Below are 16,064 nucleotides of genomic sequence, written 5' to 3'. Positions count from 1 at the left end.
TTCTAAACATTTTGGTGCCACTATCTGGAACAACAAAGCCCAGACATCCCAGCTCTAAAGAAGACGTTTATTCAGGTCCTGCAGGCGGCATCGCACGCATGATACAATATTACAGTCATTTAGTATGGTACAGAAATAATTAAAAACTTTACAGCTCATTACAAAGTCTCTTTGGATTTCAGCTCATTTAAAGTAGACAGAGCCACTGCAGGGTCTGACCCTGGCAGGGACACACGAGCTGGGACCAGCTCCCAGGGAACCCAACAGGATCAGGGTTTGGGAACGGTGGAGAGGGCAGAAACCAAAGATGGGAGACAGGAGATGGAGGAACAAGACACTTGATCATGACCCCACTCGGGGTGTTGTGTAGTGTGACCAGCCCACACCGTTCCTCACCGCCTCATTCCCTAAAATCCAGGCACCCCGAGGCCGCCCCGGCTGCTGGCCCCGGGATAAGGCACTGGGAAAATGGAATCTTGTGCAAAGAACTGGAGGAACCGGCGGAGGGAGAGCAGGAGCATCACCACGGACACGGCTCCGCAGGGCTCAGACGGGGCTGGACAACACCCAGGCCCCGTGCGGGTGGGGTTCCAACCACCGTGGGGAGGAATGAGGGAGTTCTTCCTTTGTAGGAGAGCACAGCGGTGTTGAACATTCCACCCCAGCCACAGACAAAACCCTCTGCTTAAGGACCCGGGCGGTGTCACCACACAGAATTTGCTTCTGTTCGCTTTCCTCAACCAAACTACGTCAGAGAACAGCAAAGAGCCAAAGCCTCGGGGCAAATGGGCTTGATTTTGGGCATGGAGATGAAAACACCTCAAGAGCTCAATCTAACACAGGAAAAAGGCTAGGCCTGGCTTGAGAAAACCCAGAAAAGTCCCTCTGAGAAGCCTCCTCTTGGCTGGCTCGGCGTCAGGGACACCCTGTGGGGAGGAGGGACCCCCAGCCCTGCGGACATGGGGGTGGCTGGAACCTTTCCAACCCACCACCATCATCTTCCAAGAACCCGAGACCCACCCACAATTCAGGGATGCAGCCAGCAGGACTGAACCCCCGAGAGACACCAGAGATGAGACAGTCGCTACAAATTACACTTTCCTGCATTAAATCTTCTCCTTCCCTGCATAAAGTGCATGAAAACTTGGAAAAATATGCATAGCTATTCACACACCAGCCTCAGTGCTGGGCGGTTCCAGTTAAGAGCACCTCCTCCTTTAGGCTGAGAGTAGAGTTTTTCTAATATTATCAATAAGAAATATCTATGATCACCTCCATGATGGTTTTTACCTCTTTTCTGGTTAGTTGGCTTAGCTGGGGTGAAGTAAAAGACGGCTTTGAGTAACAGAATGTGCCACTCACTGTGCCAAAAATTTGGGGAACACCTTTAGAAAAGACCTCACGTGCCCAGGAAGGCTGGGAGGGAGCAGGAGAGAGTCAGGGAATCCTCCAGAACACCCTCACGACCAAAATTTCTTTAGCTTTCTGGAGCTTGTCCTGCATCAGGGTGACTTCAGGGTGGAATCTGAGGAGACGTTTTGTTTCCGAAGTCAAAGGAGATGGTGAAAACCAAGAGAGCTCTGAGCAAGGTCCTCCCTCCACAAAGGCACCGCGGGCTCCTCGTGCTCCTCATTCCCACCGGATTCTTGGAATCATCCCAGCCCTATTGGAGAGATTTCCTCCTTCCAGGACAAGTTATCCCAGAGGAGGCAGCAGCTGTGGGCTGCTCAAACCACCCTTCACACCCCTCTCCATGGTTCTGCAACACAGCTGAGGGCAGAAGGAGAGGGAATCCAGCCCAGAGCAGTCGGATCAGCCTCTGGCCGCGTGTCCCGGGTGTGCAAACACCAAACCACGGTCAGGGCTGGAGCACAAACAGGCCAGAGGGGTTTATAATCAGCAGCAGAAACAGGGAACCATCAACCCAGCTCCTTCTGTCCCTCCCCCTCTCTCCTGCAGCCTGGGCACCTTTCCATGGGCCACGTTGAAATCCTGGATTCCCAGGCAGCGGTGCAAGAAAAGAGGCTTCAAAAGGACTTGGAGGTTCCTCCCTTCACATCTCCCCCAAAGGGGCCATCGAGCAAACATGGAGGAGTTTTAAAGACATCCCTAAATCCAGGTATCTGAAATGCTGAGACTAAAACCACACAACTCCGGGGAGGGGCTGTTTCACATCAGCTTCTTCCGGCAGCACAGGGGAACAAAGTGCAATTAAAAACACGGTCAGGGTGGAATTAAGGGAACCAACAAGGCAGTGTAAGAGGCATCAAATTAATTAGTGGGTGCTCTTTCATCAGCAAGACTCCTCAGACCCCCAGAACAAAGCGTTTCGTTGCGTGGGTTGTGTCTATAAAACCAGTTTTAACTTTAAAACCCGGGATTTCAGCATCCAAATTCGTTACTACCAAATTCCTCCCCCATTGTGGCTCGGATGGACAGGAGCTTCGTGCAAAGGGAAAAGAGGGAAAACTGTACACTAAAAATATCTTTAGAAAGCTGCTCTGTACATTTTATATTAAGATTTCTTGAGGAAAATTTAGGGAACACTGAAACTACTTACATCAAGCTGGAAGATACACGAATCCCTGGCAGTTCTACGCGGGCTGCATCGGAACCCAGCCCACTTATTTCTGCTACAGATTAGTTTCTATTTTAATTTTATTCCTTCTGCATAAATGATATTAATTACAGTAAATCAGCATAATTATCTCCTTCGCTAAGCATCCCTATCTCCTTTGATGCCAACAGAGCTTTCCCTTGGACCTCGGAACCAGATGGTTTAAGGCACTTGGATACCCACGGGCAGCGATGGGAGAGATATTGAAGTTTAATCATTAATTTAGCATCCTAAATAGTCCCCACGTAGCTAAAACATCTATAGCTCAGGCTGTCCAATCCCCCCATGATGACTAAACAAGATATAAACAGCTCAGGATAGAAAAATCTGTGGCTTTTCAGGATTTGATAGGAAAACGAGGGTCGGCCGATCCGTGCACGGACACACGGACAGGGATACGTCCCCTGGGCCACAGGCAGCTAAAAACCAGCCACAAATAAAATCAAGTTTATAAAAGCCAGCCCAAAGCTCCCCCTTTCCAGGAGAGAGGCTGGTTTTGGGGACGACAGAGGCACCTCCTCTTTGGATCGGCGCTTGGGACGGTGCTGGGAGAGCTCCTCTGTGCAGCGCCGGGCGGGGATGATTGTAAAGCGCGAACATTTCACGTTTTAAAAGAATAAATAAAAATAAATAGACTGGATTGATCCTGTTACGAGGGCAGCAACCCCCTGCTTGGCAAAATTCCGAGTGTCTCCAAAGGCTGGGTGGGAACAGGGAAGCACTTCAGTGCTGACACCTCTGCAAAAATCCTCTCGGCCCACAGGGAGGAACCAAGGAGAAGGTCCTGCCACTCTGGGGCAAGTGAGAGAGGGGATCCTGTCATGGGGAGAGCAAACATTAAAAGGATCAGAAACAGGACAGAGTTGGCCATGGGCTTTCTCCCATTCCCAATGAACCAGCTGGGAAGACCATGCTGATTTCCACAGGAGAGTGAGATAACAGGGCAGTGATCCAAACAGGCACCGGCCCAGCCACATAACCCAAAGGCTGCAACTTTTTTAAATTGAAGGACTTTGAGGGGTCTCTATCTCCAAACAAAGTTCTACTTTCACTTCTCTGCCTGTCTGGAATCATTCCCACCTTGCCCTTTCATGGTGGATTACGTGATACTGACACAGCTCTTACGGAATTGCAACAGAGCTGTTATTCTTGTGGAGGTTCTTCGGGAATTGCCCTGCGCTCCAAGGGAAGCGCCGGTGCCTGGGGAGGATTTCGTGGCTGTTGGGAAGCTGTGCCATGGTTTGACCAATTTTCCTCTGGAAGGAGGAAGAGAAGGAGCTCATTACACCCACCCACCGCTGTGCGCCGGCCCCGGCTGCCGTTGGTTACCCCCGGAAACGTCAGGACTTGGGACAGGAAACGAAGGATCCAGCACCATGACGAGGCAAAGACTTGTCGTGTCAAGAACCCAGAGCAGTGAGAACAAACCCTTCATTAGTGTTTGCCACCAGCTGGAAGATGGGATGGTTGGTTTCGCTTCCCGAAGCTGCCGGCTCCCCCGGCCGCGTCCCAGGGCGTTTGCTGGGCTGGGATCTCTCAGTTTGCCCAGGATTTCCTGTTCTCTGTGTTTTTCTGGCTCTTCTCCAGTCGTAGCGTGGATCCTCCTTCTGACTTGGCCAAGGCTGTGAGGGAGGCCAGGTTGGAGGCTGACCCGGAGAAGTTCCCGCTCCTCCTGTTCTCCGCCCCGGCCACTCCCTGCAGCCTCAGGCCGGTGCTCCGGCGCCGCGCCGGGCCCGAGGCCTTCCTGACCCTGTCCGGCTTCACCAGCAATCCATAGCCTGGGTTACACCTGAAATACTGCTTCCCTCCGATGGAGCCGTCGTTCTTACCTGGGACAAGAGAATCAGGGCATTACGGAATGGTTTGGGATGGGAAGGACATTAAATCCCATCCTGTTCCGACCCCGACAACGTGGCCTTGGACATTTCCAGGGATCCAGGGGCAGCCACAGCTTCTCTGGGCTGCCTGTGCCAGGGCCTCACCACCCTCACAGGGAAGGGTTTTTTCCTACAAAATGGGTTTTATTCTGTGCAAATTGGTGCTACTGCACCCAGAGAAGGAGGCAAGGAAAAAGTGCTGAGAGGGAGAACGACTGATCCCTAGAAATGCACCATGGAGGTAAAACTTCCCTTCCGAACCCCAGCAAGGCCACTGCATGGAGAGTGACTCTGAACGGGACCGGACACTCCACCTTGTCCTTTCTTCCCACTCATTATTCAGAAGAACTCCATAATTTCTCCCAAAGTGGTAAATCACCTGTTCCATCAGCAAGGTATCAAGAAGGAAGGAAAAACGGACATTTAAAAGAGCTTTTGGCTTTCTGAGCTGATGTTTGAAGTGGAGGATTGTCACTGTTTCCATGTCATAAACCCCCCAGAGAACAGGAAGGATAATTCCTCTGTGCTGGTGCTGTTGAGATCTTTCTATTTCTACTTTTAGATAATTTAAAACTCTCAGGATCACTGTTCAGGGATTGCTCCCATCTCTAAAGGGAATGTGGAAAGATCCAACAGCTCTTTAAATGACATAAAGTCACCTCTTTGGCTTTTGGGGTGTTTCCTTCTCCCTTCCACCATCACCATGTTGGGTCCAAAGTACCCTGACGTGGCCAGGACTTTGATTTCCCTGTCCTGAGAGTTCTGCCCCTGTTTGCAGCATGACAGAGTGTGCCCATATTCCCCAAGTGAAGCTCCAGATGTGTGAGAAGCCAGATAGGCTCCAACAAAGCAGGGTCTTAATCCTTGTGGAAATGGAATGGGGGAAAAAAATTCCAGCAACATCAGCAGCTGAGTCCTCAGCAGGCCAAAAATCTCCTGACTTTTCCATGGAAGCTGCTGCTTACTGGGATATGCAAACAGAATTAGCACTGGAGCAGCCTGACAGAGGGAAGGTGACCTTCCAAAACTGAAATGAATCTGTAAATATGTTTTTGGGTTTTTTTTAAATGAGGCACAAATTCAGGACTGAGGAACTACTGCACCTTGCAAAAGGATCAACAGCTCCAGTTTGCTTTCCAGGATGGAAAACTCCAGAGAGTTTTCTGAAACCTGCTGGGAAGTCACTGCCCAGTTCAGCTCTGATGAACACACCACGCACAGGGAAGATACAGGAGCTCTGGATCCTGAACAGTTCTGCTGGATGAACTGCTCCAGTGCAGGGAAATGTGTAGCAGGGAGCAGTGTGGGCTCCCTGGGATGTGTTGATTCACCACCCAGCCTGGGAATGCTGCACTTGGCTAAAAGGATTGGAATAAGGAACTTTATGTGCCCTGGGTAACCCAAATCCTCTCACTGCCACTGTGCCTCTCCTGGATTTTCCACTGGCATGCCCTGCCTTCCCCCAGTCCTGCCTGCTCCTGGAGAAGAAAGGGGTTGGGAAGCCTGGACTCCAGCAGGGATCAAATCCCAGCCATCATCTTCCTTTCCTCTTGTGCTGGGGACACCCTATTCCCACACCGACACCACAGGAACAGCAACAGCCTCTCCAGGAACTGCACCCTGGATTCCAAAAAATCATGGAAACCCTAAATTCTGGGAATTCCACAGCTGTACAGGTAAAAGTCAGGCAGGGATGACAAATAAGATGGTGAAAAACCCCTCAAATTATCTGTACGAGCTGGTGGTCGGTGGATGATTATTTCCCACTGCTTTTCACACATATAGGGGGGGTGTGTATATATATATGTATAAAAATACACTACATACACACAAATATTTTTTTTTGCAATTTTAAAGCTTACTTTCAAATAAAATCCTATTACACCTCTTAATACCTATTAAGAGCCTTTGTGGCTCATTCAGCCTAAATGTCCCTTTGAGCTAAATCCCACAACTCCTGTTGTGCTTTGAACACCCTCATCCTCACAGCAGAAGGCCAGAAGAGAATCGATGGACACAAGGCCTGTCTCCTGCAGCTACTGCTTAGCAAACTGCATGGAAAAGGAATCCTGATTCCTGCTTCCAGTGTAAGAAGCCAAAGAAATGACCGAAAAGGGACAGTCAGGGGTCATAGAATGGTTTGGGATCTTGAAGTGGTTGGAAGTGAGAGCAGGTTTGGGAAAAGATGACAGCAGGGAAGACCTTTTACATTTCCCTTTTCAAAATGCCTCCAGCAATGGGCAATAAACCCCCCAGTGGGTAATAAACCCCCAAAAAAGCAGCTTTAGGATGAGCTCTACCAGCTGGGACACACCAGCTGCTTCCCACCTGATCCAGGGGATGTTTTACCTGAAGGCAAATCCAGCTCGACACCAACCCACGTTCCCTCCTGGAAGTCTGTGGGCCCGATGTATCTCACGGTGCCCGTCTTGTTCGTGCCAACTGTGACATATTCTCCTTCTTTCAGCCACTCGGGAATTTCATTGGCATCTTCAGAGTCAGAAATCACCTCCAGTTTTTCCTCTGCTGTCTCTGCCCCATTGTGGTTCAGTCCACGGGCACTGGATGTGCTCTTTTCTCCTTCCCGCTGCTCTTCTGTGCCCAGGGAACTCGTGGGATCTGATCCCAGCATGCTGGTAAAGGATCTCAGCTCTGATGTCTTCACTTTCTGGATTTTGAAGGGGGAGGCTGCAGCGCTGGGCTGCTCGGGTTGAGCTTTGGGAAACCCCAGTTCCGAAGCCCCAGAAGCCGTTTCCTTTTTTCTGGCTTGTCCTGCTGACTCCACCGATTGTTTGGGTATCGACTCCTTCGGAGTGGAGGTAGAGAGAAAGGGTTTTGCATCAGTGGCTGCAGAGGCATTGTTCCCCTGCTCGCTGGGATAAGAAGTGCAAGACTTTCCGTTCACTTCGTGGCCGTCCCTCGGTCTGGGGGGAGCACCTGGAAGGCTGAAGGTGGGGGGATTCTCCCTCTTTGTGCCCAGAGAGCTCTCAGAAGCCCTGTCCAAGTGTCCCTGCATGTCAGAAGGGACTTGAGCCACTGCAGGAGCTGAGGAGTCACTCCCTGCAGGTGTTGGACCACCTGGCTGAGCCACAGCGTCGCTTCCTGCTGCCAGGGCCTCGGAGAGGGTGGCTGTGGAGACACTGTGGGAGAAGTACCCGCTGGAGGCTTCACTCAGGGGGCTTGGAGGTCCCTCCTGGCAGTCCTGGGCCTGGGTGTCCCCCGTGGGCTGCTGCAAAGGCACTTTGGGTGTCTTCTCCAGACTCTTGTCCACCTCGGGCGCCTGCACCACGGTTTCCAGTGGCTGCTTCCCTGCTTCCTCTTGGTTCATCTGAAACACAGGGGGAGAGGGAATGTGGGGCTCTGTTATCCAAAATATCTGAGCTAAAAGCACACATACAAGACCTCTGGGAAGCACCAAGGCTTTGAGCTTTATCTTAATCCCTGTGTAGCTGCAATCTCCAGAAGATGGAAGCTGATCCCAAGTCAGCCCTGCCAGCCTGGGAGGATTGTCAGCTCCCTCCTTGCATTAATAAGGGAAGTGTCAACCCCGAGAAATACGCTCCCCAATATTTACTGAAAAATTATTTATATTACAGGAATGGTCATTTGCTGTTTGAACAGCAGGATTTATATGGAATGGGAACCAGCCGTAATCCATAAGTCTCTCATGGTTATTTGGCTTAACTCTCTGGGTGGATAAATCATCCCCCTGCACCTAAAGTGTCATTTCTATCCCCGTTTCCAAATGCCATTCCCACCTCAGCGCCGCCAGCACCTCGCACTTCCAGAGGATGAAATTAACTGCACCTCATGAGATTAACAGCCCATTTCAGTGATGTATTTCTTGGCTGTAAAGTTTACTAAATCTGATAGATCAATATCTTTTGCCAGCACATGTACTCTAAAAGATTAGGATGTCTCTAAATCTCTTTGGGAAGGCGGGAGGGAGGGGAGTGCTAATAGGAAAGGGGGGAAAAAAAGGGGTTGGAGAAGGGCAGATTTGAACAAATCCTGTCTCAGGTGAACATTTTTGTTTATTATTCACAATTTTGTGATTTCTCCCATCTAGTGGCTGAGTGTCCCAAACTACAGGATTTTCAGCTTATTCCCAAAATGCCTTTTCTGCTGGAAATATAAGCAGCATTTGAAGAAAGAGGGATTTGACTGGATTACAGGAATTTCAGCACCAAAGGTTTGTTATTGCTAAGTGAAATGTAATAAAAAATAAAATAATTTTTTTTAAAGTGGGTTTTTACTAAATATTCCAGCAGATTAAAGCCACAGTGTTCACTTTCCTATGGCAAGGGTGGTGTCCATGTGGACTCAGGAGCTCTTTCTCTGGATTATCCCTTTGGATAACACACAGTTTTCCAAGACAATAAAAGCACAGTGGGAGGAAGCTGATGTGCTGCTCAAGGTCTGAAGTTCTACTGAGAAGTGGGAGATCACAGGGTCTATTTTCTCTCCAGCTTAGCAAGAGTTTTTCCCTGATATTATGGCAAAATGGGGAATTAAGCTCCACACTTGGAATAACAGCCACGTCCTGCTTATAGACACTGTCAGAGCCTAGAAATTTTCCTTTTAAAGCAGCAAACCAGCTAAATTTCAGCTAATTATCTGCTAATGCTTTCAAGTATAAAAATATAACCAGGAATAGGAGAGGAGATTTTACCAGGACCTATAACACCCAGCAGCCCAGACAGAATTTCACTGTCTCACAGCGAGGCAACAGCACAAGTGCAACAGGTTTTAAGCAGCTGATGCTTCAGCCACCTCTGGCAGGTGAATAGAAAAACTGTATCCTCACATCCTGGGATGTGCTCACCTGTTTTATCCTGGCAGCACTGGCATCCAGACTGGCTGACTGAACCATAATTCGTGGGACAGCCTGGGGGGAGGGAAATAAAGAGAATCATTCAATGAAAGGATTAAATATTGTCAAACTGGTAAATGTTAAAGTTTGTATTTGAAATGTAGGATCCTAAGCAAACCTTTGTCATGAAAGGATGGAAAATTAAACTGGGCTTTCAGTATTTGAAACGGAGTTTGTCAAAAAAAGAGGAGAGACTTTTTACCCTGGCAGAGGGAACAGAGAACAGTTTTAACCTAAAAAAGATTTAGGTTAGATATGAGGATAAAATCCTTCCCCGTGAGGGTGGTGAGGCCCTGGCATAAGTTGCCCAGAGAAGCTGTGGCTGCCCCATCCCTGGACGTGTTCAAAACCCACATGGATGTGGCACCTGAGGACATGGATCGGTCCTGACCATGGGGCTGGTGCTGAGTTATTGTTGCACTTGATGATCTTAAAGGCCTTTTCCAACCTTGAGTATCCCACAATTTGATCTCCAGAACTCCTTCTCCATCTCCAGTCCCTATACCCGTTTGGATCTGAGCATTATTGGCTTTAACTCAAAAAGCAAGGCAGAATCCAGGTCTGTGCGTTGTCTTTTCCAGGAGGGCATTCCCACTGCTGCTGCAGGGCGTTGGATACTGACAAGAAATGGCCTTCCCTCGCTCCATATTCAGGTTTTTATGTGGCAGATTTGAAATAATCCCTCTCCTGAGACCAGAGCAGCACATTGTGACAGCTGATACAAATCTGGGGCTACGCTGCTGGCTTGGGCTGTCACATAGGAGGGAAAGGAACCCCCAGTTCAGTGCAGAACCTCAGGAAAGGGAAGCACGAAGAGAAGGAGAGGGGAGAAGAAGGCAGGAACATCTCTTTAGCTGTGTTAAATAATTTACTGCAAGTGCAGGTTCAGACTTTGAGGGGAAGAGCTCCTTAAGGGAGACACATTACACAATTTGGGAGCTGTCTGCTTTTATTCTTTTTTTCTCCAAGGGACTTGAGAATTCCTTCTGTACAAACACCCAGGCAGTGCTCAGCTCCCAGACAAGTGATTCCCAGAACTCAACAATCTGTTTAAAGCACTGAAACCCTCCAGCTGAAGAGGAAGGAATCTTCTCTTGCCTCCCTTCTAAGCCCAGCAAAGCAGGAATATGACTAAACTGACCCTCAAGAGGAATAATCATAGGAGAAAAGAACAGTTATTATTTATAGAGAGATTGCCAGGCATTAAAAAAACCAAGGTGGTTCAAAGTAGAAAATAAAGACAAAAGATGCGCAAAACCCCAAGAAGGTCACAGTGGACCCAAATAAAATTTTTGAAGACATTAAAGCTCCAATTCAATGAAAGGAATCAGGAGAGGAGGGGTTTTTGCTTGTTCCTAAACATGCTAAATAAAATTCACCACTGGAATAGGGTTCAGGGCAAACTGGCTCTGTTTTGGGTGCATGAGTTTGAGCATTTTGAGATCCTCACTGGGACAGAACCTGGGGCTCCAGGAACCAGATGGATCAGAATAAACCAGTGAAGAAACCCTGCAAATTTTAGATTTTACAAAATTTGTCCAGTGCTTATTATCCAGAAATAAGCACTCAGAATTGGAATAAGAAAAAGTGCTTCAAGCTAATTCTCAGTTCCTTTGATTTCCTTTTCTCCCTTTAAAATAAATAAACAGAGGGAAGTGTTTGTTTTGGTTTTTTATCTCTCCAAAACCTCCAGTCTTACAGCCTGCAAATCCACAAAAATCTAAAAATCCAGTTGGTATCACACAGCAAAAAAAAAGAAAACCATTAGGCTCTAATCACTCCTCATCAAGTTCTCCTCCTGAAAGGATGACAGATCTCCAAACTACAGTAACTTTGCCAAGCAAAGTTTAGAAAAACACGGAGAAAAAAGCAATTATGAGAGGTGGCACTTGCCCAGCTTTGGTGCTGACAAGAAGCAGATGGGCAGGAACAGCCTCACTGGGGCAGCGAGGGCACCACACCAGATCTGTGGGATGAAATGCAGTCAAATTCCTTGTGGAGGGGGGCACTGAAAAAAAAAAAACGTGTTGGGACTGTGTGGGAAGACATTGCTGGATGAAAAATATTCCTGGATCCAGAGCCAAATTCTATTATTAAATGTTTGTAGATAGTGACTGCTAAACTCGACGTATCTGTTTATCCACTGGCAAAACACGGCCCGGTTACAGTGTGATGGTTTCTGGCAGAATTTCTTCAACCAAGCTGACAAAACACGGAGTGAGGGAGAAGATGAAAGCAGTTCACTTTAAAGCATCTTTGATTGTCTTCTCCTAAGAGCTGCTGCTCTGTGCAGGGTGACTGTGAGGATATAAAGAAGCTGGACATGCCCCAGGTGGGTGGACTCACATCCCAGAAATCCCCCGTGTGCTGGGATGATCCCACAGCGTGGGCAGCAGGGGAGGGGCGGATTCTGCCCCTCTGAGACCCCACCTGCGGAGCTGCTCCAGCCCTGGGGCCAACAGCAGAAGGACGTGGAGCTGCTGGAGAGAGTCCAGAGGAGGCCACAGAGATGTCCCAAGGGCTGGAGCCCCTCTGCTCTGGAGCCAGGCTGGGAGAGCTGGGGGTGTTCACCTGGAGAAGAGAAGGATCCAGGGAGACCTCAGAGCCCCTCCAGTGCCTAAAGGGGCTCCAGGAGAGCTGGAGAGGGACTTGGGACAAGGCATGGAGGGACAGGACACAGGGAATGGCTTCCCACTGGCAGAGGGCAGGGATGGATGGGATATTGGGAAGGAATTCCTGTCTGTGAGGGTGGGGAGGCCCTGGCCCAGGGTGCCCAGAGAAGCTGTGGCTGCCCCTGGATCCCTGGAAGTGTCCAAGGCCAGGTTGGACAGGGCTTGGAGCACCCTGGGATGGTGGGAGGTGTCCCTGGCGGGACAGGATGAGCTTTGAGGTCCATTCCAACCCAAACCATTCTGTGATTCCATGGTGGTTCTACGAACCTTTGATCTCTACGCGTGCGCATTTTGTGCTCACTGAGGGGTCACTTTGCACATTCTCCGAGGTGACCAAAAGAGAGCCCAACCTGCCACGCTGGTGAGCTTGAAGAGGAAAAGCAATTGTGTGTCTGTCCCCAGTTACAGAGGCACCAACACTAATCCTGAATGAACATCTTTTCATCCCATAGATTCCACACACATATAGTGGCCACCTCTTCGAAGAGCTCAGCAAAACTCATTTGGTATTTCTGTGTCATTAAACACTTTGTAAAACGCCTCTGGCAGCGGTGGCTGATGACTTCAGTGCAAAGCCTTTGATTTCGTGTCACTTGGATGAAAATCCCTCAGTATTAACACCCAATATGCACAAAGTTCAGTGGCATTTAAGAGAACAGATCGGGCCAGGGCAGCCAAGAATTGTCCTGTGAGTGTGAAACATAGAATCATAAAGATTTTAGTTATAGGCTAGCTGTGTTGAAATTAGTTAGAATAGGAAGGAATTTGGACCCAGCTAGAGCTAATTAAAATAGTTAAGAGAGCTGGACCTGAAATGGGTTTTAAGATGTTAGTAATTGATTACTGAATAAGTGATGATCTGTCATTTGCATGTTTGCTTAGCTGTGCTAAGAACGAGGAACAGAAACATTGATAAGTTGGTGTAGGGAACAAGGACAATTACCAATTTCCTCCCTTGGTGGGAACCCGTTCAAAAGTCACGCAAGAGGAAACTTAGAGGTCACTAAAGTAATTAGGATTGTTAAAGTTCAGAGAGGCGAAAAGGTCAAAATGAGGAAGATGAGTTACTTCATCTTTCTTGGCACCACTGACCCAATTCAAGACCACCGACTCCATTCAGAGCACACACTACGCATGCTTAATGACATTTAAGCTCATTTCCATACGAAGCGGAGAATGGGAGGTGTTAATGTTATGAATATGCATTTGTATTTTGGATATTCATAATTTTTGTAAATAGAAAGCGCTGTGTTTGCTTGGATCAGGGCCCTGTGTCTTAGGGAGCTATCCCACACTGAGCCTGGCGCCAAATAAAACATACACTTTCTAACTCTAAACTGTTAAGAGAGTTTTTGTCTGTCTCAGTTGGATATCGATATTAGATCGATATTCATATTTTGGTAAATCAAGTGCCAGGAATGGTTTAGCCAAGGTTGATACAATCCTAACAGGACATTATCCCAAATTTCCACTGCTCTTCTCTTAAAAGGTACTCCCCCCCTGCTCCCAACAATATTCCTCTTCAAAATTATTTTAAAATCAAGGGCAAAGTCATTAATCACTCAAATATAAAATCTCCTGCCTTCCACAAGGAGATCTGAAATCCAGTGCAAGTTAATTTGTTGAGGTTTTTTGGTGTTTGTTCATTTTCTTCTCTAAATACACTCTGCGTTTAAACATTAACCCAAACAACCCCCTCTTAATTCCACCTTCCCTTTGTGGAAGATTTCAGCCTGTAATAAGACTTCAGAATTCCCCCTTTCTAGTACCATCTATACAAAATGAACCACACCATTTTCTATGCAGCTAAATTACTTCATTTCTAGGTCCTGGCAGATAAAAAGAGTAATTCATACCCATTTTTAAGTTAGTTTATAAAGAAATTTGAGCGGTTTGAAACTTCTAAAGTCAGTTTTCCACACTCATTCTCATCAAAAACGATTTGTATTTGAGGATGACAGCGAAAACTGAGCTCAGAAAGAAATCAAAACACCAACAACTGAGTCACAAGGAGACATACGAGCTCTGCTGTGGAGCTCTGCTGATTGTAGCATCCAAATGAGTTTTTACTTGAAACTCTGAAAAAAAGAAAGCCCTCAAGATGTTAAAGAAGGTTCTCTGAGGCCACATTATTTACATTTGATTAAGGAATGTCAGTTCTAGCAATTACACTGTGCACCAGGCCCATCCATGAAACTGTTATTTTTTAATGGACTGCCAGAAAAGGGGCTTTGTCTATTTAGAAAGCCTTTCATTAACTGCATTTCATTCGTTTTTAAGATTAATTTCTATGTCTGCATCAGAAGGTGGAAGGGAAAGAAGTGACAGCTGCCCTCTCCATGTGGCTACACCATAAAGCACAAATGAAAAACATGGAAATTCAAAGAGTTTATTATCATTTTTTAAAAAAATGAATCTGTGACTCAAGATCTCTCTCTTAAGCCACGTGCTAACAAAAGACATCTGAGCATCCAAAAAGATTCTTGGAGAGGAAGGTGACCAAAACCCACTCACCAAATTGGCCACAGGAATTTCCTTCTGCCACACCAATGCCAAAAAACCAGAAATTGATATTTAATATGTCCATTTTTAATGTCAGCACCCAGTGATGCCCTGAAATGCAATTACACAGGCAGCTCCTGGAGAGCCACGGGGTCACAAGGGAAAAGAACAGGAATTCTGCTTGGTGTACCCTGGGAAAGCCTTAGCATGTGGATAAAAAAGAGGAGTTTCAATTCCTACATGATATAATTAAGCACAGAGAGATGAAACTCTGCTTCTCCATCCACCTGCATGTTTTACACAAGGATTCTAAGCTTTTCCCCACAAGCAGTGAGGGGCAGAAGGCTCCAAATCTTGCACTCTGTGGTTCTCAGCTTTTTCCAGAACAGGCTGGGAGAATAAAAAGCAATTCCAGCCATCGAGAAAGGTTTCAATTGTTGGCTTTTTTTTTTTTTTAATTTTTTTATTTACAGACTACTGGCAATTAATTTAAAGGCACCAGATAAAGGAGAAAAGAGGCATTTTCTAACTTGAAAGTATATAAACAGCTTCATCAGAACCCAATCTTTTAGGTACATAAACAGCTTCATCGGAAGCCGTTCTGCGAGTTACATAAAGAATCCTATTATGCCAAATTAATTCAATCTAACTAATTAGAGAGCAGGAAGTTCTTTCAATTATTTTATGTGCTGTCTGAGAAACACACTTGAATACGAGAGCAGATTTCATTAATTGCGGTTCATTATTCTCCAGATTAGTTACTAAACTTGCAGCAGAAGGTCAAAGACAGCAATTTTGTTCACTGCCACCACCTTGACTGGGATGTCTCTGCTTTTTTTTTGGTTTTTTGGAAGCTCCAGCAACCACTCTAAACAAGGGAAGATCACTTTGTGAAGATAATTTTGTGTGGGCTCACTTGCTTTAAGGTTGATGCCACTCTAAGCAATGGGCAGGACTGAAATAAAAAGCTGCTAAAAAAATTTAGAAGTGTATTTTTGTAATGACTGATCAGAACTGATCTCCTTTTTTACTGGCACAGGATCAGAGATTTGGTACCGCACCCACTTGGAATGGTCACGGTGAACTTAAATTCACTCCAGACTTGGATAAAGGTTCAGTCCTGCTCCTTTGGAAACTTGCTTTCCACGGAATCATGGAATCATGGAATATCCTGAGTTGGAAGGGACCCACCAGGATCATCCAGCCCAGCTCCTGGCCCTGCATCCCATGGCCCAAAATCCCACCCCGTGCATCCCTGAGAGCGTTGTCCAAACGCTCCTGAAGCTCTGGCAGCCTTGGGGCCGTGCCCATTCCCTGGGGAGTTGCTTCAGAGTGCCCCAGCACCCTCTGGGGGGAAGAACCTTTTCCCAAAATCCAACCTGGATCTCCCCATATCTCAGCTTTCAGCCAGGAAAGGATGATTTAGATCTTTCCATCCTCTCTGTCATTTCTATTCCTGAACCTCGCTCTCCCAAATTGTTGTTTAGAGCAACAAAACTCCAGCACTTCCCAGTTAAGGCTCA

General features: G+C 47.2%; 1 protein-coding gene across 3 annotated transcripts in view; it reads right to left on the bottom strand.

Moving 5' to 3' along the window:
* Positions 1–53: 53 nt before the first annotated feature.
* Positions 54–16,064, bottom strand: part of KIF13B (kinesin family member 13B) — a 119,535-nt gene continuing 103,524 nt past the window's right edge. For all 3 annotated transcript variants that reach the window (XM_039567986.1, XM_039567988.1, XM_039567987.1), the window contains 3 exons: positions 9,320–9,382; positions 6,844–7,822; positions 54–4,446 (listed from right to left, as the gene is read on the bottom strand). In XM_039567986.1, the coding sequence (XP_039423920.1) occupies positions 4,154–4,446; positions 6,844–7,822; positions 9,320–9,382 (1,335 nt within the window). In that variant the 3' untranslated portion in view covers positions 54–4,153. The remainder of the gene's footprint in view (positions 4,447–6,843; positions 7,823–9,319; positions 9,383–16,064) is intronic.

Source organism: Corvus cornix, chromosome 3 (genome assembly GCF_000738735.6).
Source record: "Corvus cornix cornix isolate S_Up_H32 chromosome 3, ASM73873v5, whole genome shotgun sequence".
Lineage (NCBI taxonomy): Eukaryota > Metazoa > Chordata > Aves > Passeriformes > Corvidae > Corvus > Corvus cornix.
The sequence above is the reverse complement of the archived record's forward strand: the minus strand, read 5'-3'. Positions and strand labels throughout refer to the sequence as shown.